Source organism: Aythya fuligula, chromosome 1 (genome assembly GCF_009819795.1).
Source record: "Aythya fuligula isolate bAytFul2 chromosome 1, bAytFul2.pri, whole genome shotgun sequence".
NCBI lineage: Eukaryota > Metazoa > Chordata > Aves > Anseriformes > Anatidae > Aythya > Aythya fuligula.
In genome coordinates, this window is record NC_045559.1 from 198221770 (window position 1) to 198249560 (window position 27791).

The window sequence follows — 27791 nt, forward strand, 5'->3', positions numbered from 1 at the left end:
ATGAGATGGATATGCTTTTCTTCAATTCGGGAAGAATGGGATACATAAGGCCTGAAGACCGAGTTGCTTGATAACTTAAAGCAAGATATATTGTTCAAAGGGAATGGAAAATGGAGACTTGTATGTAATCAAGAAAAGGAGTGGAAAATGGAGACTGTTGAGTCATGGAACTTGGAGGATTGTTTGTTACTTTTCCTGATTGTACGTATGTATAGGCATACTTGGGTTTAGTATGTAAAAGCGATGTTCTGTATATTTAGAATGTTTGATGTTCACGTGTGCGTGTTGGTGGAGCATAGACTCCCTGCACACCCAGCACTGTTTACTTGCCTTTTATACCTTTTATAAATATTTGTTTTATAAATATTACAAAATTCAGATTGAGTTGAGACTTCATTTATAACAGGGACAATAATACAGAATTGTAGATTATGATATTCAGAAATGAGTGGGTAGTCTGAAACTGCCAAACCTGTGTTTACTTCAGAGTTTTAGCTGAAGTGTTTAAATTAGAGAATATAGAATTTATTTTCTGTTTTAAAAACACAAAGGAATAACTGAATTATACTGAAAGATAGTGCTGCTTGAAAAATATATCTAAACCCCTTCCTTTCACAGAATAAATAAATAAATAAATAAAACTAAAACAACAAAAATAAAAACAGGAGATAAAACAGTATAATTTTCATTTAGAGTAATTTTGAGAAGAGAGAAAATTAAAAATGTAACATAAGGAAGGATTTCTAATCCAGGGGATGGGGGGGAAGGGAGGAAGAGAAATGACTTTTCGTATAAAATATCTCAACTCTGTAAAATGTTAGCTGGCTCTAATTAGGAGATTTTTTTTTTTCCATTTCTTTCATCTTGCACTTAAGGAAGTGTTATTCTGGATGGGTAATTTCTCTTTAGAACAGGAATTCTGAGTGCTGGGCACAGACATGAGCCCCTTTCACACCCCTGAGTACTCTGGCTGCATCACTGGAGTTAGCTATGTGTACAGTCAAACACATGATTAATCCTAAATCAATTTTTGCTGTTGATGCTTCACACAGCAACTGCAGAGAGAGAAAAAAAAAAATGCAATAATGAGAAAAGAAACAAGACAAAATGACATGAGAAGCTAGGGAAATTGTGAGGGAGAGGCAGTATTTTAATTTTCTTTGCATTCTTTATTCTAATCCACTGGGTTTTTATGCAATCAGCATTCCTAGATGTGTCAAACCTTAACATAAACTAATACAAATACAGGGCAGAACAGATGTAGATAGGTAGCTAACTGTCCTCCCTTTTTCAAGGCAGGGCCATTTCTGTCAGATTGATGTTTGCCTCACTAGTTCATTGACACACTCCTTCCTCCCCCCTCTCCCTCACCCTGAATCTGCAACCTATTCTAGTCCATTATTCTCTTTAATGTGAGGAACATTTTTCTGGTGTTTAAATTAAATCTTCCTCCTTCCAGGTGAAGTCATGCATGCTTACATCAAGATGATAAACAAATTATGGTCTTTCTGCTGCAGCTTTTTATATACTTGAATACAGTTATCACATCACTCTCCTAGTATTGTGTTTAGTATTTCAAGCTGTGAATCTACAGCTAATTCAATCAAGCCTGTCCTCCACAAGCCTGTCCTCCACCTTCCCACTTCCTCACTGACACCTTACTTCTGTTGCTACTGTTAACTGTGCTAACCACTTGCTTTTCCAGTTGTTTGATACTAAAAGCTGTCCTAAATTTGTCTTTGGAAGCTTTCTCCCCATACCAAACTGCAAGCCAACACTTTCTTTACTCTTCCTCTCACAATAAAGTGGTTAGCTTAAGCTGGCAGTAGTTCTCTTCCTTTGACCTGTTTACGGTAATGTGCAACTCTAATAATTTGCTAGTGCTATGGAAGGTATCAATCAGCTCTGCAAATCCCTTTTACTCAAGATAATCAGATTGACATCAGTAACATATTCCGTGTGGCTGATCATAAGGCTAAATATCAAGTAGATGTGAAGTGGTTTTAGAGCAATGTCCATTCTGTCTTTTCCAAGACATTTTCTGCATTAAATATTTAGCTCATTGCTTACAGGGAATGGCTCACTTCACCTTTTTGTAAACCCCTTTCAAGAGGGTTAGGAATTTCTTGACTGTATTGTATAAGCCCAAAGCAGCCATCACCACCATGCATATTGAATGAATTGCCTGTATAGTCATTAACTACCTTTTCGATGACTTCTTCATAACACTTCTAACATGATTAACAACGATATATTTTATTTAATATAGTATAGATATTATCCTATATCACACAGCAAGTCATTAAGGAAAGTGCACCAGACATTAGTATGACTGTCAAAAATACAAACACAAAAGAACTGGACAAGGGAAAACATGCCACAATCCTGAAAGACAATTCCCCACTGAGCTAGATGTGAGTGTAATATTAACACCAGCCAGATCTGCACATGTCATAGTCATCTTTGTGACAACTTCTTGTTGACAAATCTGGACAAGCTGATGAATGAGATATATTCATTACCACTTACACCTGACAGATATCTCAGCAAGGGGCTTTTAGGTTTGGTGCTGCAGCTGTGCAAATACTGCCTCATTTCACAGTAAGGTTTCTTCCTACTCAACTCTATCTTTAAGTCGAGGTGGGATCATATTAAGAACATTTGCCCATCAGTTAAAAAACAACAACACCTGTTTCTGGTACATAGAACAATTACAGAGGTAAATAATTCAGGTTTTGGTGCAAGAAAATGTCTTTTATTCTTCAGCTCTGATATCACCGTTTCCAGCTTTTAGGAATATTCTGCTACTAAAATATCTGTCTCTAAACATTAAAGTTAGAAATGTGAGTGAGGTGGTTCATTAGCTCAATAAAGACAATGTTAGAACTAATGGCACATAAGGTTATGAGGTGATATTCAGTTTATTCCCTTTGCAATGGGAGATAATTCTCAGAGAAGAGAGTTTGTGGAGATATAGTGGAGAAAGTCAAGGATAGAATCCATAGAAGCATATTTGTACTAGAGCTGGAGGAATATATTTTTTCTCTAGTGTATAAAATGCTCTCTTTGACTGCAAAGATATCTTTATAGATATAAGTCTCACCTGTGAAGTTGAGAATGCACCTACACTGCACTGACTGATATAAGGAGGAGGTATTTGGCTGACTTTGAGTCTGTTCTTCATCTCTTGAATAGAATAAGAAATAATGGCTGTAAGCTACAGTCAGAATCATTCTATTGCATAATGGGAAACAGCATTCTGCTCATAAATGTAGTTGAGTGTGGGAATAAATTACTCAAGAGTGGTTTGTAATTGGAAGGTTTTATATATGATAGAGAAAGATACTGTCTATGGTGATATGGATACACGCAACATTTCCCCAAGGATGAGAAATGGATTATCTATTCTCTATAACCTCGCAATCCCTGTTTGTCAGGTTACGCTGGGTGGCTCACATACTGACACATCAGCCTGAACAGGCACAGACACACTGTAAGTTGCCAGACTACGCTGCCCTGTTTAAAATTCCATGTAGTAGTTTAAAATCTAAATTTACAATTCAAGCTTGTGTAAAACTTGCTAGTACAGCAATCATGACATACAGTAGGGAAGTACCCATTCAGAATGGGACAACACCTTTAAATAACTTGCCTCTTCTAACAGGGTCTTGTATTACTTGAAAAGAATAATATGGAAAAAATAAAGGGATGACCCTAAATCTCAAATTACATGTTTCTGTGTTACACTTGAAGATGACTGCTGGTCTTTGCAACTCGCTGTGATGGCAGGGACATATGTTAGGAGAACAAACAAACAAACCAACTAATTCATTTGCTTGTAAAACAAAAGCAATGGCTAAACTATTAGATGTCTTCAAGGAAAGTTAATTTGTGGTCATATGAAGAGAAAAGTGAGATAATGATTCTATGATTCCGTAAGAGTCAAATGCTCCATTTCAAACTACAAGCATATATGCACAAAGGCATAAGTGAAAAGTATCAAGAGGTTGGTAAATCAGAATAAGACTGAAAAGCACAGCCCATGCAAGGGGAGAGGGGGTGTGGTGGGAAGACTGTGTAATGATCTGTTAAGGACATTCAAGTCCTGCTTAAGCTGTTTGGACCTTTTCATATCATTACTGGAGTACTGTTCACCTGGACTTTTTTAACCACCTATAATGAAATTGTTCTTAAACATTTATTTACCTAAATATCCTACATAGTCCACTGCTAACAGAAAGTCCACTTCTTTGGGTGACAGTGGAGATTAAACCAGGGTTTTGTTGGAGCTCCTCCTTTCAGCTAGTTTTGGGTTCCAAAACTTTCTCCAATTGAACCAGCATATTTTAGTGATGACACAGCAACCAATGGAGTATAATGTTTTCACCAGCTACTGCAGTACAATTAAGTCATTAGGAGAAGAAAGAAGTTCTAAGGAGGGACTATGAAGTCTGTATCAAAGTAAGGACACACCTTTTCTCTTCTCCCTCACCTTCACAACCCTGCTGAGTTCATAGAATAGCAAAGGCATCTGACAAACACAGCTATATCATCCTGTTTTTTGACATCCCATAAGCATTGTTACTATAATATGGATGCAGAATTAAAATATCAGACACAACTGGTGCCTTTGCATTTTTATGCAAACCACTTTCACTGGCTTTTAAGGCATTAGTCTAGTGTTTGCTTTGCTACCTTGTCTGTCTGAGGTATTGTTGTTTCTACATTGTTGTCTCTACAATGCACACTTTGAGTAAATCTTTTATATAAGCCTCCCAAAAGCCTCTGGCCCAAGAAGCTGAGCTAAAATACTTATCTGAATGAAAAGCAGCTCTGTTGAATTAAAAAGTCCTTCTGTGGAAAAAGTTGAGAAGAATAGTTATGCAATTTGAAGCTGTTATTTCTATCTTTTTAATAACTTAAAGTTTTAAAATTATATCTCTGCTGCAAATCTTCTTAGAGGAGATAACTATTCTAAAGTAATACTATAAATTTTAAAGCACTCTGCTGGATTAGGTCTACAAAGCTATTCCTCTGAAAAATGATAAAGAAATTAATTACAGGAAAACAGTTTCTAAGTTGTTTATGTGGGAACTCATAAAACACAGATACTGACAGCACAGCTCTATTTCTGTCAAATTCCATTCAGTATTAATACTTCTTTAAACCTACAGAAAATCTATCGCTTCCTGCACTCATAAAACCTGTCAGATTTTGTGAGGATGAATAAAACAGCTTAAAATCTTGCCAAAGATTAAGATAAATGTTTCAAAGAAAAGGTAAAATCATTCATATGTTAAAAAAAAAAATAAAAAAATAAAAAAAAATCTAAAGTTTTTATCACTAAATAACCTATAAAAAGTGCTAAGTCTTTGACAACTACAGAGTCCTGATGGAGGGTGGAAACTGTTTGCCTATAGTGAGCCTCCTGAGATCGTTTGGGAACATTAACTCCTGTTAATTGACTTCCTAACATTAACATTTCTAAGTGGATCTAAACTTAAAAGTAAATTTTCCAAATGCTGTATTCAGGCTGAAAATCAGTGTTCATCTCTCCTTTCACGAATGTGTATTTTACTCCTCTGTGCTGAGTAAATCAGTGCATTTAAAATCTAAAGCATGTTTAGTAGTCCCTTCCTTTTACTTTCAGATATTGGATATTACTTTTTGCACTGCTGAAACTTTTATTTACTGACATTGCAGCTGTGTTTGTGAGATGTAATCAAGGGTCCAGGATTCATGACAATAGTGTCTTGTGCAGAAGGGGTCCCTGTCTGAGGTCTTGACTCCTGCACTGTGTGATGACAGCTGAGTCTACATGTAGAGAATATAGAATGTGCTAGGTGACTGCAGCAGACTGAAATGCATGATCTGAAATACAGGAGCAAAGTTTAAACCAGAAATCAGATGATCAAAATAGGACAAGAGAATGATACAGTTAAAGGTCACTTTCATCAGTTATTCCATGACTAGCTTAAAATAGTTAGGGCTACCTTTGAAAAATGCATGAAGTTTTAAAATAAATTAAATTAAGGTAGGTGTTTTTTTTGTTTGTTTGTTTTGTTTTGTTTTGTTTTTAATCCTTCAGTTATTCAACCTTTACTATTTAAAGGTGTTCTCTACAATCATTAACATCAGTGCCTTTCTAGAGAACAAAAAAATAAAAAAGTAAAAAAGAATCTGAGACTATTCTACAGTTCTGTGACTGTAAGACCTGGGGCTTTTGATAATCTGAAATATCATGCTCTTGATAAAAGAACAGAATTCTGCATTGCTCTAATGAGATATGCATATTTTTAATAGAGCTGAGTGAAACTTAATAAATGTCAGTACTTCCATGGAACTCCATTATGGAACCAGAGGGGAATTACCCTAAGATGTTTGGGACATTTTATTTGATTTGGGTTTTCAGTCACTGCTGTTAGCTACTTGTGGTCAGAGTGTTGCAAGCAGAGAGGTTAACCAAAGGGGATTAAAATTCTATGTGTGGTACAGTACCACACAAGATCCATAATACTCCAACCACCAACAACCAAGAAACAGGAGAAAAACATGACATCTGCATAATGCTCTGCCCAACTTCATTAGTCATGTCTGCAGAGAGGATTTATATTTTCAGATGTGATGCTGTACTATAACAGCAGCTGAGCTCTTAGCTGGCATTTCTGCTTCAGCAGTGTCAACTCATTCAAAATTTGCCTCTAGCTCTTCATTCCATGCCCCACTGTGCAGTAGAGGCATAGTCGGCAACACAGTGCTTTGTTTCACTGCCTCTCAGCACTGTCAGAGATCCTGTCCTCAAGGTCATCTCCTTTCAGGTAAGAGAAAAATCAACCCAGTGTCACTAAAACACTCCACAATTTTTCTTCCCAGAGCTCACAGGAGCTTTGTGTGATGCAGAGCTGTGTTTATACAGAGCCGATTTCAGGATCTGTGATTTGTAATGTTGTTTCAATTACCTAGAAGATGAGGAATATTTTATCTAAGTAGAAGGTGCCAGTTACAAGCAAACATAAGGAAAAGAAAAATACTGAATCCTAGCAGAAGTATTGCAGGTGCTTTACTAAACACAGAATCACAAGTGTGGGTATGTGCTCTTAGGCTCATAATTTTGTTTTTGAGAAAGCTCTTTTCTTATTCCGTTGAATTGTCAATGTTTCTCTTTCATTTATCCCTGCAGTGATGGCTGGGCAGACAGGTACGATGTGACAGATGGGTATCAGCGTGAAGCCGTTGGTGGAATAACGATCAAGCTCCAGTCTCCTGACGTGAAATGGTTTGATGATTACTACCTGCAGCTTCGGCCAGAAACCAATCACCGAAATCCATGGTTTCAGGAATTTTGGCAGCACAGGTTCCAGTGCCGTTTGGAAGGGTTCCCTCAAGAGAACCCTAAATACAACAAGACTTGCACAAGTAAGTGAATTTATTACTTTTTCTGTATAAACCAGTGTGACTGAAGTTCTGGTGTGAACAGGTCATGTTGAGCTGACACTGACTGCTCTGATTGGAATAGTGAGTGGGATTGGAAGCAAAGATGCTGGAATTGAAACACTGGCTTTTTACAAAAGGACGAAAGACATGATTTTAAAAGTATTTATGTATCTAGAGAAACAAATAGATAGCGCCTCAGCAACTAATGCTTCTCTAAATTTGAAAATCTTGATGCTAGTGTGCCATTACAGTCATCTAAATACTTTCAAAAGTCTTGTCCTCCAAAATTCAATGCTTCTTTTCTGAAACAAGTCTAGCTATATTTCTTTATGGCACAAGAGCAATCAGAGAGTTAATACACAAAAGATTATAAGTCCAGATGGTAATGATGAAGATCATTTGTGTACTTCAGATAGAAGACTAGTTGGTTTGAAGGATTTAATTAAGTTTTCTTTCAGATGTGAGTCATTTCAGGAAATGCCATTTTGACTAAGCTGATATTTTTCATAAAATTGTACTGATTTTAACAAAAAACTGCCACAACATTTTGTCATTTTTGCAAAACACTGACCTTTTTATTTCTTTTTTTCCCAGAAAGATATGGTGCTTTCTTTTTTTTCTTCTCAAAATTTTTGCATTACTTCCATTAATTACTCTCTATTTCATGAGATGCCTTGCAATACTAAGGCAACACCCCATTTCATTTTTATCTTGAGGGGTAACAGCTTTTTAGTTCTGATTGAAACATACTTCCTCCTTTATTTGCTTGAAGTAAGTCCTTAAGCTACAATGGAAGTTTAAGATGACACTGACACCAACTCAGCAGATACTACGTTGTTGTCTTACAGCACAGAAAAAACAGGCAGAAGCCTTACAAGTAGACACAGTGTCTCTGTTTTGCAGGTAGTCAATGTCACTGCACGTATAATGCTGAATTTCTCCATGCATCTTCAGATGCATGAATGGTTTTAAGGCTTTCTGATGCACTTGAGATGATACTACAAACCAACAAGGCTGTGAAACGAATGTTTTGTCATAGTCCTTGCTCACTTTCCCATTATTTGAGTTTCTGAAAAAGCTTCAAATAATTTGAAAATGAAGGAAACAAAAGAGGAGAGCTTTCATTTCCTTTTTTGAGAAAGTGTTGCTTATATTACGAAGAGAAAACAAAGGTGATAAAACCATAGGAAAAACATAGAGGGCCTATTAAGTCAATGATGAAACTCCCACTGACTTCAGTGAAGCCAGGGTTTCAACCCCCAAATCAATGCCTGTCTCTTTAAGTGTCCTCCTACACAGCAGGAGGTGAATTCCATTGAAAAGCACTGAGTTCCTGTAAATGAAACTCGTTTTCTGCAAGAACAGGGTCATATTAAAAGACTGGGCCCATGTGTATGTATTTTTAAGTAAAGCTTAGGGACCTAATGGTCAATTGTCCTGATGGTAAGTGAATGTTGTAGCTTTGAAGCTCTTCAGACAGTCTAAGGCATTAACCTGAGTCTCCCCCTCCTTACCCAAGTTATACCTAAATTATAGTATGACAGGTTTTCCTTCAGATTTCCTTCAGATTTGCTGTGGCTAGAAAATGGCCCTGGGGACTTGACAGAGGGAATACCATAGTAGATGTCCTGGCATCCCATGTTGGACATCAGCCCAACCACAGCTGTAAGGCGCAAGGGACATTTCCTCCTAAAAACGTCAATAATTTCCACACACCTGTGAGACTAAGAAATGGTTTTAAGGATTAAAGTTTTGGATTTACACAAGAAAAAGTCCCCCACATGTATAATCCCTCTCAAGTCCCACTTATGGTTCATAAGTCTTTTTTTTTTTTTTTTTTTGATTTGCACAAGGCTGTAGAGGAAGTTTGTGGCTGAAGTGGAAATCAAACCTAAGAATCAAAAAATCTCTGTGTACACCTTCAGCATTCAACTATCTTTTCCCTAGTATTTTTCTTCTGCTATCCTTCCAACACAGCATGACAGAGGTTTTATTTGCTCTATTGACAGGTACTGCATAGTGAGCAGTAAATTTCATTGATCTCCCTACGATAATGTAGATATTTTTCCTGAGATAACAGTACAGTGGATATGACTGGCTACAAGCTAATAAAAACCTCTTTTCTATCAATGTGATGCATTAGCAGTGACATTTCAGATTGACTTTTTGGGAGTATCTTTTATTTTACTTACTTTTTACCAGCACTGGGAGAATCTAATTTCTGTTTTATATGAAAGATTGAGAAGTGTGAAACGTGTGCCTACAGAGTCTTTTATAGTGCCTAAAATAAAATTCACTGCTGAAAAAAAAGTTATCTCAGGGGTGCTGGGAGATGTTATTTTAAACATGAAGTCATCCAGTTGTGGATATGAGACAACTTAATCATAAAGCTTGATAGCACATTTGGAACAGCATTTATTGCTGGAAGGTTTCCCACAAAGAAATCCTAAATGAGCCACAGCTCAATGAGATTCCTAGAGCCCAGGAGTTTCAAACACACAAAGAAATGTGTAAGAATCACGTGGTGCTGATTTGCAAATCATGATCACAGGAAAAAAAAATCCAAATATATTGTTCTAATTACTTTTTCTTCAGCTTGTCATATTCACTGCTAGGCCATGATAACTATAGTAAAAGGAAAAAAAAAATAAAAGAGAGAGAGAGAAATAAAGATTTTAATAGCTTTAATTCTTTCTCATTGCTGTAGGGCAGAACAATGTTAATTCAGTTCTAGAATTCCCCAGATTAAGGACACTACTCCACAGCAATCAATAAGTCTGCCCATTAAAACTGTCCATTTAATCAAGGTTTTCACACAGAGAATTGCTGATCATCACGATACTCTTTACCATTCTAATTTTGATCTAGATCATTGGTCAAAATTCATGAAAATGATATTCAATGACTGTTGTTTAACAACTGATGGGCATCTTAATCTCACTCATGCCGTTCTCTCATTCTCTCTCCTCAGAAGGACAGGGAAAATACAAGGAAAAAATAATTACGGGGCTGAGATAAGGACTGGGAGACCAGTCACTATCGCTGGCAAAACAGACTCAGTGTAGAGAGATTAATATAATTTATTGCCAACTACTAACAGCGCAGTGAAAACAAAAAGCAAACTATAAACACCTTCCCCCTACATCCACTCTCTTCCACCTCCTTCCCCAGAGTGGTGCAGGGCAACGGGGAATGGGGGCTGTGGTCAGTCCCTGATCTCCACCTCTCCTTCACAGTCACTCTCTGCCCCTGCTCCACATGGGGTCCCTCCTACAGGATGCCGTCCTTCCCTAACTGAGCCTGTGGGGGCTGTCCACAGGCTGCAGCTCTTCAAGAACTGCTCCACACGGCTCCGTACCATGGAGTCCATCCATCAGGAGCAAACTGCTCCAGCATGGGTCTCACACGGGGACTAGAATAAAGATGAAACTTGCCCTCCATGGTCACAAGCATTTTGTAGGCTGACCTGAGAGTTTCAGCATGGTGATGTATATGTTAGTGTTGTCTCAGATTTATCCTGATAAGAAAACAGGAATGTACCCTTTAGTTTACCTTTCGTAAATACATTTTCTTCTCCAGCAGCTCCATATTAAAAACAGACAAACAAACAAGCAGGCTAAGGACTTTCTCAGGATCCCAAAAACACTGAGCTTATAGAGGAATGCTGGAGACAAATAAAAATCTATCTCTGCACCAAAAGGCAAGCCATTTATTACTTCTTGGGATAATTATAAAAAGATACAAGGTTGATAGATGAGGTCATTATTAAATGACAACATCCATATAGAAAGCAATAACCATTATTTTGGAGGAAAAAAAAAAATGAATTATTCTACATCATCTGGTTGTAAAAAAAAAAAAATGTTAACAATAAAAAAAATTGTTAACAATATCAACAATTTATTTAAACAGCAAGTAAACAAACACAGGTAATATTATGAAATGAAGAGGCAGTTTAATAAGATATGTAAAATAAGATTGTGAAAATAAGATTGTGAAATCAGCCATAGAGAGAGAATATGAGAAAACAGTCTTAAAGCATTTTTTATTCATTCATTTCTATCAAATTCTAAAAGGTCTCCATCCCTTCACATACATTTAGTTCACAATGAGGTAAAAATATTAGCATCAAGCACGCTTTTCATTTGCAGATTTGAACATACCTAATCTAAATGGGTGTCACTGATGTTGCTAAGTACATTGATTTTCTGCCCAGCTGGAGTACTACAGAAAGTGAGAAGTTTGCAGGCTTATCTGAGTTGATTTTCAGTGTAATCAGTTCCATGCCACAGGACGGGTGCTACAAGCCACTTCCAGACACCAAGAGTCAGAGTAAAGAATTTATAATGCATCTTGAACAGGAGATGTGGAATGGCTTCAAAACAGTAGGGATTTTACAAGAATTGGATTTGGCTTCCCCTCTGGCACCAGACAGGTATCTTTTTTATTATCTGATTCCTCAACTCAGTGAAGTTTGTGAATAGGTGTACAACTTGAACCAGATGAGTAACTCTACTCAATGACTGTCTTCAGGTCATAAAAGGTTAATCCAATCCCTTGTTATCAATTTTCTTTGCACCTTTAGCGACTGGGTGTGTATGCACTTGCATGATCACAGGCAAGTGTTCCCATCAAAGCTCAATTTTTTCTCCTGGTAAGGGTGTTTTACAAATGCATCTTAACACAGAACAGAAAGAAAACAAAATGTAAGGAAAGTACATTAAACTCTGGCTCAACTGACATTAGTGGAAAAAGTCAAGCATTCAAAGTCACCAGGAGCAAAAGCATATTTATTACACCTACCTGTCTGTTAAATGAATCCTTTTACCTCTGCTTCTATTTTCTTTCTCTTATAGTTCCTAAAAGCCAGAGGCATAGATGGAACATCATTTTTTTGAAGTGTTACTTAAACACAGAGCAAAATCAGTATACATATCCCAATTATCTATGATCTAAGTTTAGGACAAGGAAGAGAGAAGTAGTAGAGGCTAATGCTGATAAAGCATTGTAACATCTTGGTTTGACATGCAGAGGTTACGGGCTTCAGAAATACTCACAGTCCTGTAAAGGCATGATAGAAACAAGAACCTGAAGAAAGGTGATGGACCATTTTTGCAGGTATTTATTTACAGCAGGGTCCTGACATTAAATACTGTGGTTCAAAGCAGCAAGGGAGAAAACACAAAGGTAAATGATGGAAGCTTAGTTAATCAGTCAGAGATCAACTATAGACAAGACACAGGGAGCACAGAAAACGAGGAAAGCAACTTATACCTGACGTGCTGGGGAGCAAGGAGCCAGGGGCAGGGTTTATAGGGAAGAAGACCATAAAGCAATAAACAGGGAAAATGAGACTTGCAGTAGCATCTTGAATGAGTCTTAGCAAGATGAAGCAAGTCAATTCATCCCTTTTTGATTTAACCGTGTGGCTTCTATGAGATAAAAACTTTTTTTTTCTTTTTTTTTTTTTTCAGGTGTACTAAAATGCACATAGGAGAATTATTGCCATAATTCTCAAAGCAATTAATAACAGGATTAAGAGTGAAAGAGTTTATCTGCAGAAAGGGAGATCTGGGATAAATGTGAGAAAAGTTTTGTGGCTAAATGTACAGAAAAACACAAGAAGTATAAATGTGAAAAACATCTGCCCGTTTGCTCAATATCGTCCAGCTCCAGCTACTTCTAATGAGGTCAAAACAACCCACAGAAAATCCTAGAGCTTCAGCTGAAAAGGAACTTGGTATAACAAATGGCCCTATTGTATTTCCAGATAGAATTTAGGAATCACACATAAATGTCTAGTCTTTGTATTGCAACAGGATAATAATCTGTTTGTTAGATTTAAACTCGAATGCCAAAATTGGTTTAGTCAAACCCCAGCTGATAAAAAAAGTGAGTCCTGTCAGAGTGGATGGCTTGTTTTCCATATTTCAATGAATGTGTCACATTTAAACCCCATATTCCCCAAACATGTGGCATTCCCACAGTTTTATCTTTAGATTTCTAGTGAAAAAAAATCAAAACAAATTACATTAAAATGTATTTGTATTTTTTAACAGTGAATTAAAGGACATTTTAATTCTCCTGAGTGCATCCTGTCTCTCACTTAGTTTGTTACTTGATATATGATGTATTATGTTTGGGCACTTGCAAGCTGGAAGATGATCCAAGCCTCATCTTTATGGCCAACATTTCAGATTTGAAGCTCAAATACTGTTTATCACTACTTTTACAGTAAAGCAGTTTCAGGTCCAGAAATTCCAAAAGGTGGATAAGCTGCAAGGCATAGATTCAGTTCTGAATTTTCCAGAAGTCTGACATAATCTGATCCAGGAGCCTACACAGACATGTCACTATTTTTTGATTCACTCAGAGAAAGAAGCAGTATGGCACTGATGAATGCTATATATTCTGTTATACCTATTTGAAAGACTTTATATATATATATATATATATAAATGTATATATATATACACATTGAACCTGATTTTAACATCCCTGCAACTAAAACCCTTGAATAACTGCAGTCTTCCCATTACAATTATTAAATTCCACAAACTCCTCCAAAATCTGACTACAAAGCTACATCTTTTTTCTTTCACTTTATGCTCCCTGCCTTCCTGCTTCCTTACATTAGGATCCTTTGATGATATACTATTCAGCTGTGGTTATATCCTTTATGCTACCATTCCTTTTCTCACTGCTTTTCTAAACCCTGAAAACTACCTAGAAGTTATTAATACAATAGTACTGGTAGACCATGTCTCTTTAGCCTTAAGAATAAATGCAAATTGTAATTAGATGTATCCAGATTATAGATGTTTCCTATTAGAAGGGTGAATTAGAGTAATTCCTGTCATTCTCTTCTCACAACAATTCAGCTTCTTACATAGATTCAAATACTTCACATGTTTGCATGTGCAGAAAGTTTTAGGCCCACTTTTAATGTGCTCTTCCTTCTGTAGCAGTCATATTTCATTGCAATTTATGATCAAAGAAATTGAATTCCATAGAAGGTGGAATAATAATATTATTCCTAAGAAAATGGTGTGAGGTATCCATTTATTTACCTTCTTCTGAGACTTATGGTCACTGTTACCCTTTTCTCTGATGTTACTGAACTTGACAACAGAACCCAGACTTTCACTAGTATGCAGGCACTCAAGGATGCAGGTCAACCTCCAGGCAGAGCTGTGAGAGCCCTGGATATATCTTGCTTTTGTAGACTTAAAAAGAAGTAAGACACCAAAGTCAACTAACCATGTTAAAAACATCTTCTGGAAGTTCTCTCTGCATTTTTGGACAGTGAAAAAAATATATTTTGGGCTGATCAAAAACATTTTGCAATCACTGAGTGATAGGATGAGGGGAAATGGCCCCAAGTTGCACCAGGGGAGGTTTAGGTTGGACGTTAGGAGAAATTTCTTTACTGAAAGGGTCGTGCATCATTGGAATAGGTGTGGTTGATTCACCATCCCTGGAGGTCTTCAATAAAGGTGTAGACGTAGAACTTGGTAGCATTGTTTAGTGGTGGACATTAGTACTAGGTTAGCGGTTGGAGTAGATGATCTTAGAGGTCTTTTCCAACCTGAATGATTATACAATTCTATGATTTGGTAAGTGGACTGCACTGGAAGATATTTGCTTATCAAATCTGAAATATTCCAAAGCAGCATGTTGACTCAATGACACACACTTTGACAGAAAAGTGTTGAAATGAGTCTTTTTTATTATTATTGTTAGTACTATTTTCTCATTTCAGTAACTCGGAGGTGTTTTGTTTCAAATTTATAATTTGCTTTCACATTGTTTCAGTCTGTGTTGCTGTGTTGTTTGTTACTGTGTTTTTTTGCCTCAACATCAAAATGACATTTCCAGTGTTGCCAAAGCTTTTTTTTTTTTTTTTTTCTCAGAATTTCCTTTTCAGAAAAGATGTAATACAATCTCGAGGTTTTGTATTCATTTTGAATGGAAAAGGACATTTGGACTAGATGAAATTTCCTATAGAAATGAAAATATATTTGTTCACAAAACCAAGAGCCTGTAAGAAATTAACTTAGTGAAATGAAAAAAGAAATAAACTGTTACATTTGATTTTTAGCAGAAAAAATACACCTGTGACCTTACAAATAATAGAGAACTGAATTTTATTTTTTCTTCCACATTGCTTTAACAAAAAGCTGTGATGATAGATTTTGGAAACAGTTCCATCTCAGTCTTTTTCTGTCTTTAAACAAAGACAACTTGATTAGGTATGAATACTGTGCTTTACCTTGTTTCACATATACAGCCTTTCCTCCATTTCATAGACTACAGTCATTTCTTCACTGAGGTGATGTATATTTCTGGGATGACAAACAAACCCGGAATCTGCAGCTCCAGGGGCAGAATCTGAGGTGTTCCGAAGGAGCACAATGGACCCATTGCAGACCTAAAAGTCCTGAACCTTAATAGACTGTCCCTGCCATATCTTGGCTACAAAGGGCAGACTGTTAATGATTTTTGTTAGAGTTATTCACTAAAGCAAAGGGGAAATAAAAAGAAAAAAGTCTAACTGGTGGGCTTGAACTTCTACTGCTTCTACTGCTGCTAACAGAAAATGGAGGTGGGATGTATTTGCTAGCAAAACTAGTATTCATCTGTATGTTTATTGTATCTCAAAACAAAATTTGCCCAAAGATTCAATTAAATCTTTAATGACATATATGGAAACTGTATGGAAACTAATTAGTCATAAGGAAACATCATGGGATAGTTTGAGACTGTAAGTTATAGTTCTTGTTTCCTCTGTGATGTCCTGTAAGACTTTATCATAAACAACATTTTGATCATTGAAAAATTTAAAGGAAAAATAAAAATAAACACAACCCACTCCACTTCATTTCAACCTTAAAGTGATTGCATAACAAAAAAAAAAAAAAAAAAAAAAAAAAAAAGCAACTTGCTCTGCATGTTGGGAAAAAATACTCTCACATATTCTATCTCATATCTCTTTCACTTGCTTCTCCTTGCATAAAGAAATAAAGAGAGGGATTCTGGGAATTTCAAATATTTTCACTCTTTATCTTTTCTCCATTCTTCAAATTTTAAAGTATTTTCAACTTTAGAAAAGTTAGAAAACAGGAAAAGCATATTGAACAATGGTAGCTTTGCTGTTCTTAGCACCCAAGTTGGTGAGGCTTCTAGATGTCACCAGGTGGCAAACAGAAGAAAAAAATGGTATCTTATCTTCCCTGGGGGTAAAAAGTCAGAGAAGGAAAAAAAAAAAAAAAAAAAAAACCTTTACATGATAAATAGAATAAACAATTATGAGTCTTATTGAAGAATAATGGCAAGGAGGTTGAAATTGGATGATCTTTAATGTCCTTTCCAACCCAAAACATTTTGTGATTCTGTAACTCGATTAATATTTTCCGAGTTCTTGCATTGCAAGTACAGGAAACAGCTGTGAAATTTCAGAATTTCCTGCAAAGGCCATTTATTTTATTTTATTTTGCCGTGCCCAGCAGGTGGAGCCACAGCCCGGCGGCCGCAGCCGGGCTAGCCGGAGCCTGGGCGTGCGGCAGCCACCCTGAAGCAGAAGCGGGACTGCGAGCGCCCTAAAGTGTTTTCGTGGCTCCGTGCCGATAAGAACACTAATTGGTTTTAAATGGATCCAAGACACGAGCTGTTGCCAGCTGGACTCACTTTTCTTGGTGAAAGAACATGTTTCTCTTCCGTCATCTATGTGTTTGCGTTTTGGAGACGTGACAAGTTTAAGGAAAAATCTGGACGAGGTTCTGGGCAGCCTCTGCTGAAGGGGTTTGAGGCTGCTTTCAGAGCCAGCTCTGCCCAGTGCCCTGAACCAGCTTCCAGGTTGACCCTATGAGGGTGCCTCAACAACTCTGAAGTGCTAACACCTGAGCTTGCCTTCACTGAGTAGCTGAGTAGCACCATGTGTGATTGCCCTGCATTTATCCTATCTTGTGATATAGCTTGAGCATCCTAAACTGGGTCTCTCCCACCAGTGTGGGCAGAAAACATGCAGGCTGTGATGCTCTGGATGTTTACAACCTGTAAAATCTCTCTTCACCTTTGGTGAAGTCACAGTCCTGTGACAAACCTAGGGATAGATACAGATACATCCAGGAATGCAGAATGTGTATTTACATGGGGAAAAAAGAAAAAAGATACATTAACTACACATTCCAAAGGCAGCAAATTCTTAAGTTGGTGTTTAATTCATTTAACCTTATTAGAAAGGCTCCCCTGAATCTTGTATGTGATTTGATTACATAACAAGAGATTTCTAAATGATCTATAGGTAATTTTTTTTTTTTTTACTTTTTTTTTTTTTTTAATAAATCAAGGATAATTTTACTTTTCAGAGACAGTACATTAGCACCTAAAAACTCCAGCCAGTAACAAGCCCCATTGCCTTATGCACAGGATAGGCAGAAGATGATAAGAAGCAGTCCTCTTCCTGAGGAATATTCAGTCTAGGTAAAAATGGCAAATAAAATGTAGTAGAAAATAAATATTGGATGGGAAACTGAAGGACGGGTGGGTTGTCTGATTTGACAAAGAAGGCACAGGGTGTGTCTCAGTAGAATTTTTTAGACAGAAATGGCTGTGTCACTTCAGATCCAGAATCCAAATCCTCATGATCTCACAGCTTGGAAAATAATATGATAAGCCCTTATTTAACTTCCAAAATGTCTTGGGCAAGAAAGACTAAGGAATAAACAGAATAGAAAACAGAGATCTGCTCATGTGCATTAACCACTAAGATTTTATTTTTTTTCTCAGATAATTCCTCCAAATTTGGTCATTCTGTGTTACAAGTGTTATCCCAGTTTCTTCATTAAGGTTCAGTATGATTTAATTCACTCTGCATTCTTCCACTGCCTTGTACCTCCTAATTGCAGGAGGCGGGATTTTTTATTTCTGCAGTAATTAGCATGACACAGAGTTAATATTTATTGGTTCTAATGTACTGCAGTACAGATCACTTTCTATAATCCTGTAGACATAATCACCAAGTTCAGCACAGACTCATAAATAACTTGATATTATTTCAAACAATATTTATGGGAAGGTGAGCTATATCTCAAAAAAACAAAACAAACAAACAAAAAAAAAATCCCATCTCAGCCACAGAATAGGTATTTCAGCTTGTCAAAATTGCAATACTTATCCACTGGAGACCTACAAAGCTTGGCTTTGTACCTGGCCCATGCACTTGCTGCCTCTGTGCCTCCTGCTCCTGGGAGAGACACCGAGTCTGTTCTCAAATGCTGGGAGCCAAGAAGGATTCATAGCTTGGGGGAATTTTGCTCCAAACTGGTGCTAGCCTCGTTGTATGGTTTAAATGCCCACCTGTGGTACAACAGGTGCTCTCCTGCAGCACGTCATCCAGTTTAGTTTAATTTGAAAGAAATTCAGTACACTTCTCTGAGACTGTGACACTCAGTCAGCAGAAATGATTTGGAGATTGACTTTGAAAGCCCACTCCTGAACTGAACTAAAACATTCATCTGGACATGGCCTGTTTATCTGTCCATGCCAAAATTCAGTGGCATCACATTAGCTTTTCACAGCCCATAGAAAAGCAAAAATTTTTAATTTCCTTCTTTACAAATTTGTCTCATATGGGAATGTACCAGACAGAGCAAAAAAGATCTTTTATAGAAATAGATTTTGTTTTGACTGTGAAAGAAAAGTTCTGCTATGGGTATTAAGAGCAAGCATATGAGTTCCCCTGTGTATTTATTCCCTGTCCTCTTATTCTTTGGAACTCCTCAACTTCTATTAGAATTTTATATTTTTCTTGATTAAAAGTTTAATCAGTGCAGTCAATTCTGTTGCACATCACTAGCGTCATCATCATTAAATTCATCAGTGCCACCTCTCAATCTCATGATGACCCTGCATCAAGAAAGGCTCTTGACTGAAGATAGCACTCATCAATAAATTTAAGAATGTTTGAGTTCCAGTGAAGACAGTGGAAAATGACACTTGAGTGAACAGTGCATTTAAGGCTACCTAAATCATACTTTCTGTAGAGATAGACTTATTTATTTATTTATTTATTTATTTATTTATTTTTCTGGCTGAGAGGTGAGCTCCTAACTTGTGTATTCAGACCTGTCTTAAAACCACTAATAGGATAACTGATGTCAGTAGGGTTATGTATATGCTTCTAATCTGACATGCATAAATAGTTTATGAAGACAGTGTTGAAAATCACTTTCAGACTTAATTTTTGTCACTGCTGCTGTTGTTAATATTGCAATTTTTGAAGACTCTATTATGGTACATTAAAAAGAAAAAAAAAAAAAAAAAAACATTTTGTCTCATTTTTTGAGACGTTCACCTTAACTACAGAGTTTTAACTACCGAGTTTTGTGTTGAGGTCATGTAAACTGGCAGTCAGACATGGCAGGTTGGATATGCCCCTATGTAGCAAAGTGGGCCAGATAACATCTCAGTAAAATGTTCTGCAGCTGCAGGAAGTATATTAAAATTCTCTAAAACAGTTAATTCCCTCACAAATCCTTTGACAATTGCTAGCAGCCTCTACGAAGAGCTAAGTAGCCTCATTACAAATTATCAGGTGAACTGAATGAGATTCAATGTTTAAAGAAAATCAGAATAATAATTCAATAAAATTGAAGCACAAAGCCCAGTGGAGAGTGCTACTGTAAAAATTTAGTTATTAAATTTTAAGCAATCATATGCAATAAAGCAGCCGAAATATTGTTTCATAAAAAAATACTATTGCTGATGCAAATATGATTCATTCTAATGGCTACTATAATTAACTGCATGGTTTGTGAGCTGTTAATTTTGAGGGTGAATAATTGGTTAAAACAAGTTTTGTGTATTGCAATGTAATACGCTTGTTCAATTTTCCACTTAATTTCAACTAATATGTACTCCACTGTTGCAGTTTTTATGCCTATTATTTTTAATTAGGAAAAAGCAATACCTTGGTAGAACAGAAGAAACAAGCAACACTGCATGTTGTTTCCAAGTTTTAATTCTATTACAGATACTTCAAGCTCATATCACTTAACTATCCAAAACGTTAATAACTGTTCCTGAGGCTGACTAGAACTGGAACTGGGAGTGCTAGTTCCAGCATGAAGTAGAAAGAGAGAAGGGAATTCTCAGTCCACTTGTTCACTTACTGACCTCTACACAATGATTTTCAATGCAAAGTATGTATCTTTGTTACTACTCCTGACGTTTTCAGTACTCCAAATTTTTTCAGTAGTTAGAACTGCATAGTGATGTTATTCACCATCAAAATGTAGATGCACCTATTTTATGATGGTATCAGGCTCTTGCTGGAAAGCCTTGTTCATATCCACAGAAAGTGCCTAGACATCAGATCGGGTGCTTGTCTTTGGGGTGGATAATGGTACAGTAGATGTGTGCCACACACAGAGCCATATATTAGTCTTCATTTCTTTCAAGAAACAATTGTATGTACACCATCTGTTCATGGCATATCTTGCTTCTCACATTGTGCAGCTCCTGCAGCTGACATGGGCATGTGTAAACTCCATCCCTGCTGCATGCCAGTGACTCTTTGGGAGGGAAACTCATGCAGTGGACAGAGAGGGTTATTTGCATTTCCTTTGCTCCTGGCTGCCCACACACAGGGCTCCCTGGGGACAACTGTTTGATTGATAAAAGAAGAGCATATGTTCTAAAACAGACACTGAAGAGCTCTTTGCATGTCCTCCCTCTAGAGCCAAATCTTTCCAGGTGCCTGACAAATTCCCAGCACCATTGATGAAGTTGTTTTGTCTCTGACTCTTGTCCCCACCCCTGTGTTAATGATCTGGTGGCTGAAGTGCAGCTGGCAGCTTTGCTGATGACATGTGAGACAGAAAACCTCCAGCCTACTCTTCCTTATCTGGGCTGGTGCTGCCAACAGGGTGAATATGTCATTAATAACACTACACTTAAAAAAAAAAAAAAAAAAAAAAAAAAAAAAGCCCTTCAGGGTGGCTGCTGAAAGGATTTTTTTACTGCATATCTTACAGAAGCTTAGAAGCTTAAGCAGGAAATAGAAATCCAGACATTACATATTAAAAGCCAGAAAAGTATGGTTACCAATTCTGTCTTAAGCAGACATCAATTCTCTCACTTAAGAGTCATCTACTAGGCACATCATCAAACTCTTCATGGACACTTTAATGCAGTCCTCTGCATTGTATCATTATCCTCACTTTGCAAATAGAGAGGGGCAAAGGACATAGAGATAAGAGAGTTATTAGCATGGCAATCTTTTGATACAGTTAAAAAAAAAAAGCCAAGTCACTCTGTTGGTTCCCATGTCTCTGTAATAAAAGTATTGTCTTCAAGGCCACTACTGGATATAACCCACGTTAGCATTTCCACCTCCAGTATTCACAAAAAGATTTCTGAGGCTTTAGAGAGATTTCTGAACTCTGAGAGAAGCTCCTGGAATCACAGAAACTTTATGTTATAATTAGTGACGGACACTTTGAAAAAAACAATATGTGTGAGCTGTGGAGTTGCACAGAGAAAGGCATCAGCTGGATAGCAAAACATATAAAGGGAACCTGTTCATTAGTTCCTTTTTTCCTCTTAAAAAAAAAAAAAAAACAAAACAAAACAAAACAAAACAAAAAAAACCATGGTCAGTGCACATACTGAGAACAGCATCCACTATGAGCTGCTTAAGAAGACTTACACTATAATTAACATCAACAGGTGTCTAAGGAGCTGATTGTATTTCAGCCCTGTACACTAAAAACCTGCTTTCTGATCTTCCCCAACAGGCCAGATGACTCTGAGAACGCAGCACGTTCAGGACTCCAAGATGGGTTTTGTAATCAATGCGATATACTCGATGGCGTACGGCCTCCACAACATGCAGCTGTCGCTGTGTCCGGGCTATGTAGGCCTCTGTGACGCCATGAAGCCCATTGATGGCCGGAAGCTCCTGGAGTCCCTCATGAAGACCAACTTTACTGGGGTCTCTGGGGACATGATCCTGTTTGATGAGAATGGTGACTCACCAGGGAGGTAATGTTAACATCTGTCAAACTTCTTAAATACCAGACATGCTAACTGTACAAAGTAGATGCATTCCCACTTGACATCAGAACTAAGATCTCACACTTTATTTTTCATATTTTCATGCTTTCTGAGCTTATTTTTCCAAAATAACTCTTTTCATTAATGAATAATTTTAATGATATCTAAATTATGGTTGACGAAAAGAGAAGAGCTTTCAGGTACAGTCTTCCTGTGTGAACAATAAACCATGAGACCTTCAATTTTATGTTCATATACCATGATGTCCACAATAGCATTACCCTCTCTCTCTCTTTTAGTATTTAAAAACATGTGTTCAAGAGTTAAGCAGTCATTATTTGAATAATCACCTGGATATAGTTTCTTTATTAAGAAATCTAAGCTATAAAATAGATGTATATATTTATCTGGGATTTTTTTTCCCATCTAAATAATTAAAAATTACTTCATTACCCTCCAAATAAAGTCATAACAAACACTTGCATAACAGACATATATATTAATATATGAATATATTACTACATATATAAAAACATATTAATCATAATAATTAATATTATTGCATAATATTATTTTATATTGTGCTGACATAAACTAAATTGAATTAAAACCAAGCTCATTTTGTTGATAAATTAAATATCTGAGAGGGTTTTTTTTGTTTGTTTATTTATGACATATATGTATTGTCTATATAGAAGTACATATTCAGAATAGTCATGAGATTTTTTTCCTAGGTTTCTGCTTACTGAACTGTCAGAAGATGAACAGCAAGTGTGATAGCATTCAAAGTATATTTATTTATCCTTACAGTTCAGTGGATTGATTCCTGTCTCATTCACTACATTTATTTCAGTTTGATTGAAGCAGCCCTTTCTGTCTGAATTATTGGGAAGTTTTTAAATATCTGTTTGATGACATTGTGTAAACAGATAAACTAGAGGGAAAACTGTTCATCCAGTGCATTCATTACTTAAATTCTGTATTCTCCGAGTTTTCTTCAATTTCAGTGGTTTGTTTTTTTTTTTTTTTTTTTTTTTCTTCTCATTTTATTTGAAAAACTTTTATGTCAGCATTCTCCCCAAATGATAGCAGGCCAGCCACTTACAAAAGAGTCTGCTTTAACCAGTTCTCTGGAGACACATATTTCAGAAATCTTCATGCTCAGACTCTAAGGAACTGCACCATGAGCTGGCAGGAGAAAAACACAAACTGGCAGGAATCCAGGAAAAATTTGGATGGAAATTTATTTTCATCACTGTTTTGGTGAGAAAGGCTGTCTTCCATTAAACATTTTTATTTTTACAAATAGCTGAATTCTGAAGAAAAGTGCGCAGTCTAGATTTTTCTGACATAATTTTTTAAAAAGACTTTTCTTAAAAGATTCCCATTTGAATGTAATGATGTTTGGATGCAGTAGATTGCATCCTACCTTATACCTGTCTCTTTTTCACTCATTTCTTGCAGAAAGACCGAAGACTTCAGCAAACAAATGACATGTAACACCATACACCAATGACAACATCTACATTTTTCAAAGAGACCTTTATCTTTACCTTTTCCTCATGTAGGCATGCTTAAAAATAATGCTTTAATTGCATTTCTTGCAAGGAACTTAACTGAATGTCTTTTGTCTCTTTATACTCAATATTAAATTCTAAGGAACAAGATGAAAGAATTATATTGTGTGCAGTTATTTGCTCAAGGCACTGTAGAGCATCAGTGTTTCACTGTAGAGCATGGGTCCTCCATGTGTGTGAGATACTGTAGTGCTCTGTCTACTCAAACTAATTAAATGTGTGAGAGGAAAAAATGTACTCAGAACTCGGTCATTTTAGAAACATGGGTCTTTGTTCCCTCTTCTCCTAAAATTGTCATGTGATTAAATACAGACTATGTGCTTCAATTAGCCAACAGTGAGTAAAAATTTGCTGTTTAGTGCTTAAGGGTTTGTAGGAAGCACCATCTTTAATTCCCAGGTTTTTAGTAGTTTCTAGTCATTTGAACACTGTCAAATACTATGTACAACAGCTGAGAGAGGGTGCAGTTGTAGTGGAATGACTCATGTACCCTGTTCACTTTTGTTGATATCTGCATCTTCACTTTGTTAAACAGAAATTTAAATCCTCACAGCTGTACTGTGGTGGTGGTGTTAAGCAGGGAAACACAACATAAAAGGCCTTTCTGACCTAGATAGCTTGGGATTTCAATGTAGAGCAAAAGGGTTTTGATACTATACATCAGATGATTAATCTCACAAGATGCTTCCAGTCCTGGTCCTATTCCAAAATCCTTTATCTATATGCTGAGCTTAAGCAGATAGATAGTCTGGCTTACTTTAGGAGGGATAGAAGGCATGGAAAAAAAAATAAAAAATAAAAAAAATAGAATAAAATAAAATAAAATAAAATAAAATAAAATAAAATAAAATAAAATAAAATAAAATAAAATAAAATAAAATAAAATAAAATAGCAACATCTATGATTTCTTGGGGAAATAACAAATACCTGTAACTACTATGGAAACTCCAAAGAAAAAAATTGAAAAATCAAGAAAAAAACAAAACAAAACAAAACAAAACAAAAAGAAAAAAAAAAGAACAAGATGCTAATATTTTGGTTTTTCTACCAACAGGATAGGGATTCTCAGCAACTTTGTGGCACTTCTGATTTGAAACAAGTGTTTTGCACTGCGATTAGGGCACTGCTGGAAATGTGTTATTGCACCATCTGGTCTCTCCTATCCTAAAGTGATAAACTGTCCCTGCAGTAACTCAAGAAAGCTCCAGAGAACCAGTGATTCATGAACTTCCACTGTAGAAATAGACTTCCTGAGTCTGGCTATTACTATCAGTCCACCAGCACTGTTCTCCTCAAAGGTCTTGTGAGAGACACTATACATGGAGGCAATAGGTTTATTTAATTTGTCAGGTTTCTTTCCAGTATTTCCCCTAGGATGTATGCATGGAACTAATCTGCAGCTACTGGAGGGATAACTATTTTAGTTCCTTGTGGTCTGATGAGCATTGGCAGTACTTTTGTTCATCTGCCCATAAAACTCTGAATTGACAGCTTTAACAAAGCAACCCTCAGAGGAGTCTTGATGTCCTGACAATACTGAATAAAGACCCCACAAGGGATTTGGGGCTAACTTTTGAGTTAGTCTGTTTATCCTTGAACAAACTGTGTCTGTGGACCTCAGAAAAAAAAAAAAAAAATTAAACATGTATAAAATCAACCTGTTTATTTGGGTTTGTGTATGCATTATCTGAAATAAATTAATTTGTGTCAGTCTGGTATTCACTTCTGTAACTTTGACAAGGTAGCTGAGTCTCAAGGTTGTGGACACTTCTTTGTACAGGATGGAAAGTAAGATATTCTAAATCTAGGATAATCATAATTTTTTCTTCCTAGCTATGTTATCATTCATTTCTTCTTGTTTTGGAACAATTCAAGACTCTCATGATATGGGTAATGACATATCATCCATTCAATCAGGCTTCACTTCCATTTTCTTTCACAGGTTGCTTGCAGTCCTGATCCTGACCTGTATGTGACTTTGGCATTGACTCCCTAACATAGTCTCTTCACTGAGACAGTTAGACTTTATCTCTTCATTTAAAGCATTCTAAGATCCAAGGATGGAGACAAGCATCACAGAAGAGTTTTATTATATATATGCACTATGTCAGCCTGGAAAAAATATTGATGTTATAGCATGATTACTGCTTGCTAGTCTCAAAGCCATTACCTCAAAACTTATAAGAGAGCTTTAAGTATCTTATTTAAGAGACTATATGATTTAGTGGGTTGGTTCTTTTCATTATCTGTACATTGGGCTTCATAATGTGTACTCTGACAATATCACTCTTGATCCAACTCAGTCAATACGCTTTCTCCTGAGGACTATTTTTTTGCCTGTTGCCAGGAAAATGTAGGCTCCTCGCTTATGATCCAGCCAGGTTTTATGGGCCTATGATGGCATTCATATTCATTCTCTGTCTATACTTTTTGTTTATTTTTCATCAGTGAATATCATGTTGCTTAGTGTGATTACTGCAAAATTCACTGAGAAGGAAGTAAAGAACAGATAACGTCATTACTTCAGGAACTGCCCAACTGTCTAAGCATGAATTACAAATAAGTGCCAAAATAACTGACCTGTATGGCAGAAAGGTGGCCTGGTGTTTAGCATGGCAGTAGGAGGCTGGTGAATCCTAGGCTGCTCCACAGACTTTCATTAGGACTCCGTGGGAGCTAATAAGAGGAAGAGGAGAGGGAGAAATGTCAGCCTGAACACTGGGATCAACTCTGGCTGTACTGTTAACACTTCTGTTAATAAAGGTTAAAAAGGTCTTACCCGGAAGCAGTCTAGAACTGAGGTATGAATAGTCTTTTCCTTCCATACTGTATTCTATGAGGAATTAAACATGTTCTGGTCACTGATGTATTATTTAAATGTGAAGTGGGTTGTATGGATGGATGATAATAGCTTTTGATGCTACAATGCTGTGAAAGAAAAAATGAAATAAAGAAGCAGTGCCTCTGGATCGGGTCTTCCTGAAGACTCCAGCAAGTCCCAGAGTCCTGGAGTCTGTGCCTGATGTCTCATACCTTTCCAGGTGTCACACCAAATTGTGTTATGCAAAGTCTTTTCATTCTGAAGGTCTAGATGGCTTCTACCTCACTTACCTGGCTTAATCTCAACAGCTAAATGGGCACTTGCAGACAGTGAGGAGCATCTGATATTGGGAATCACCATCATGTGTTTAGATTTCTCTGCATCTGCTATAAAAGGGAAATAGAATAGCTGAGGTTCCCTACTTAGTACATTTCAATGCCTAAAGAGTGTGAATCTTGTCTTGTTTCATTGTATTCTGTAAAGAAATAAACAGTCTGAAGAGCTCAGTCATTTAGCCTCTGAGGGTTCAGTGAATTTTCAGGGTGTCAGAAGAAAATAAATTAAAATGCAAAAGGAAAAGAAAGATCGTGAAATCAATATATATATATATATATATATGCATATATATATATGCATATATATATAATATATATTATATATATAATATATTATATATTATATATATATTATAATATATATTATATATATTATATATATATTATATATATATATAATATATATATGCATATATATATATATATTTTTATATATATATATATTGGGAGAACCTCAAGGACAAGCATAATGCTGAAAATTTTTCATTTACTTTTAATGAGCTTGATGTTGACTGTATAGTGTTATTTTAATGTGAAACATTTTGTGATAATAAAATTAGAGAATG

The 27791-nt window shown here is 36.4% G+C and overlaps 1 protein-coding gene across 2 annotated transcripts in view; it reads left to right on the forward strand.

Moving 5' to 3' along the window:
- Window positions 1–27791, forward strand: part of GRM5 (glutamate metabotropic receptor 5) — a 278368-nt gene that overhangs the window by 211873 nt on the left and 38704 nt on the right. For both annotated transcript variants that reach the window (XM_032208117.1, XM_032208118.1), the window contains exons 4-5: window positions 7181–7416; window positions 22233–22479. In XM_032208117.1, the coding sequence (XP_032064008.1) occupies window positions 7181–7416; window positions 22233–22479 (483 nt within the window). The remainder of the gene's footprint in view (window positions 1–7180; window positions 7417–22232; window positions 22480–27791) is intronic.